General features: G+C 55.1%; 1 protein-coding gene across 1 annotated transcript in view; it reads left to right on the forward strand.

Annotated features, from left to right (window-relative positions):
- ETH_00042545 (ABC transporter protein, putative) overlaps window positions 1-1,448 on the forward strand; it is a gene marked incomplete at both ends in the record, with an annotated part of 2,518 nt that extends 1,070 nt beyond the window's left edge. Inside the window, 4 exons of the mRNA XM_013375000.1 lie at window positions 28-99; window positions 579-941; window positions 1,098-1,183; window positions 1,411-1,448. Of these exons, the coding sequence (XP_013230454.1) occupies window positions 28-99; window positions 579-941; window positions 1,098-1,183; window positions 1,411-1,448 (559 nt within the window). The remainder of the gene's footprint in view (window positions 1-27; window positions 100-578; window positions 942-1,097; window positions 1,184-1,410) is intronic.
- Between the last annotated feature and the right edge of the window lie 68 nt (window positions 1,449-1,516).

Raw genomic sequence — 1,516 nt, forward strand, 5'->3', positions numbered from 1 at the left:
TGTCGACGGCACTGTGGCCTACTGCAGCCAAGTCCCCTGGATTCAAAACGCGACTCTTCGCGAAAACATTCTTTTCGGACTTCCCTACGACCACGACTGGTGAGGGTTTTGCAAATTAGGGTTTTCTAGGGTTTGCTAAACGCTTTTTTAGGGTTTGCGCACACAAGCTTTCAGGCCCTCCAGACGCCCCTCCAGCGCCCCTTCTGGCCCTCAGCGCCCTTCTAGGGTTTATTAAGCACCTAGACGCCTTTCTAGGGTTTAGCGTAAACACCTTTTTAGGGTTTTGAAGTGCTCAAGAACGCTAAACCCACCCTATGCCCTGAACCGTAAAGACTTTCGAAACCCCAAAACGCTTTCAAACCCTCCCCAAACAGCCTACCAACAACCAGCCTAAACCCTAAACCCTTGCAAACCCTAGCAAGCCCTAGCAAGCCCTAGCAAACCCTAGCAACGCCACTAAAGCCTGCCAAACCCCACCAACCCGCGCCCCCCTTACTGCGTGCAAACCCTCGTGCCCGCCCGGGAAGGGTTGCGGCGCAAAACCCTGACTCGGCAAAACCCTGATTTAGGGTTTGCAGGTACTGGGAGGTGGTGGAGGCGTGCGCGCTGCGGGGCGACCTGGAAAGCCTCCCGGGAGGCGACTTGGCGGAGATCGGAGAAAAAGGAATTAATTTGTCTGGAGGGCAAAAGCAGAGAGTGGCGCTGGCCCGCGGGGTGTACAGACACTGCAGGGTGTATCTGCTCGACGACTGCCTGTCCGCGGTGGACCCTTTCGTGGCACATCACATCTTTTCTTTTTGCTTTTTGAAACTCCTCAAACGCAAGACGGTGCTCTTCGCGACCCACCGGCTCGCGCTGCTGCCGCGCTGCAGCAAACTGCTTTTCCTCAGGGGCGGCCGCCAGCGCTTCTTCGGACGCCCCGACGTAAACCCTTTTTTAGGGTTTGCTGCGGCGCCCGCGCGCCGCAGCCGCGGGGGGAGCCCCGCGCCACGCACCCTCGAAACCCCGTTTCAGGGCTTGGGGGTTGCGGCGTGGGGCTGCGGGCTAGGGCTTAGGGCTTAGGGTTTAGGGTTTAGGGTTTAGGGTTTAGGGTTTAGGGTTTTGCGGGTGGGCACGGAGGCAGGGACGCCGCAGCGGGGTGGGAACGCGGAAGAGCGTTTAGAAGGCTTTGGGAGGCTTCAGGGTTTAGGGTTTAGCAGGGTTTAGGGTTTAGGGTTTAGGGTTTAGGCGCCGCCGGGGACCCGTTGGGCTAGCTGCAGCTTAACTTGCCCGCCCAGTTGAGTAGATGAATAAATAGAATAAATAAGTAGAATGAATAAATAGAATGAATAAATAGAATGAATACATAGAATGAATAAATGAATAAATATAATTAATTATATTCATTTGTTTTTCTGTTTTTGTTTTTAGGACGCGTGGGCATTGCCGGCCTTCAGCACCTTTGCTGAAACGATCAAAAAGGAGACAGAAGAGGAGCAGCAGCAGCAGCAGCAGCAGCAGGAGCCGGCGGTGGGGG

This window comes from Eimeria tenella, genomic scaffold (assembly GCF_000499545.2).
Source record: "Eimeria tenella Houghton genomic scaffold, Eth_scaff2457, whole genome shotgun sequence".
Lineage (NCBI taxonomy): Eukaryota > Apicomplexa > Conoidasida > Eucoccidiorida > Eimeriidae > Eimeria > Eimeria tenella.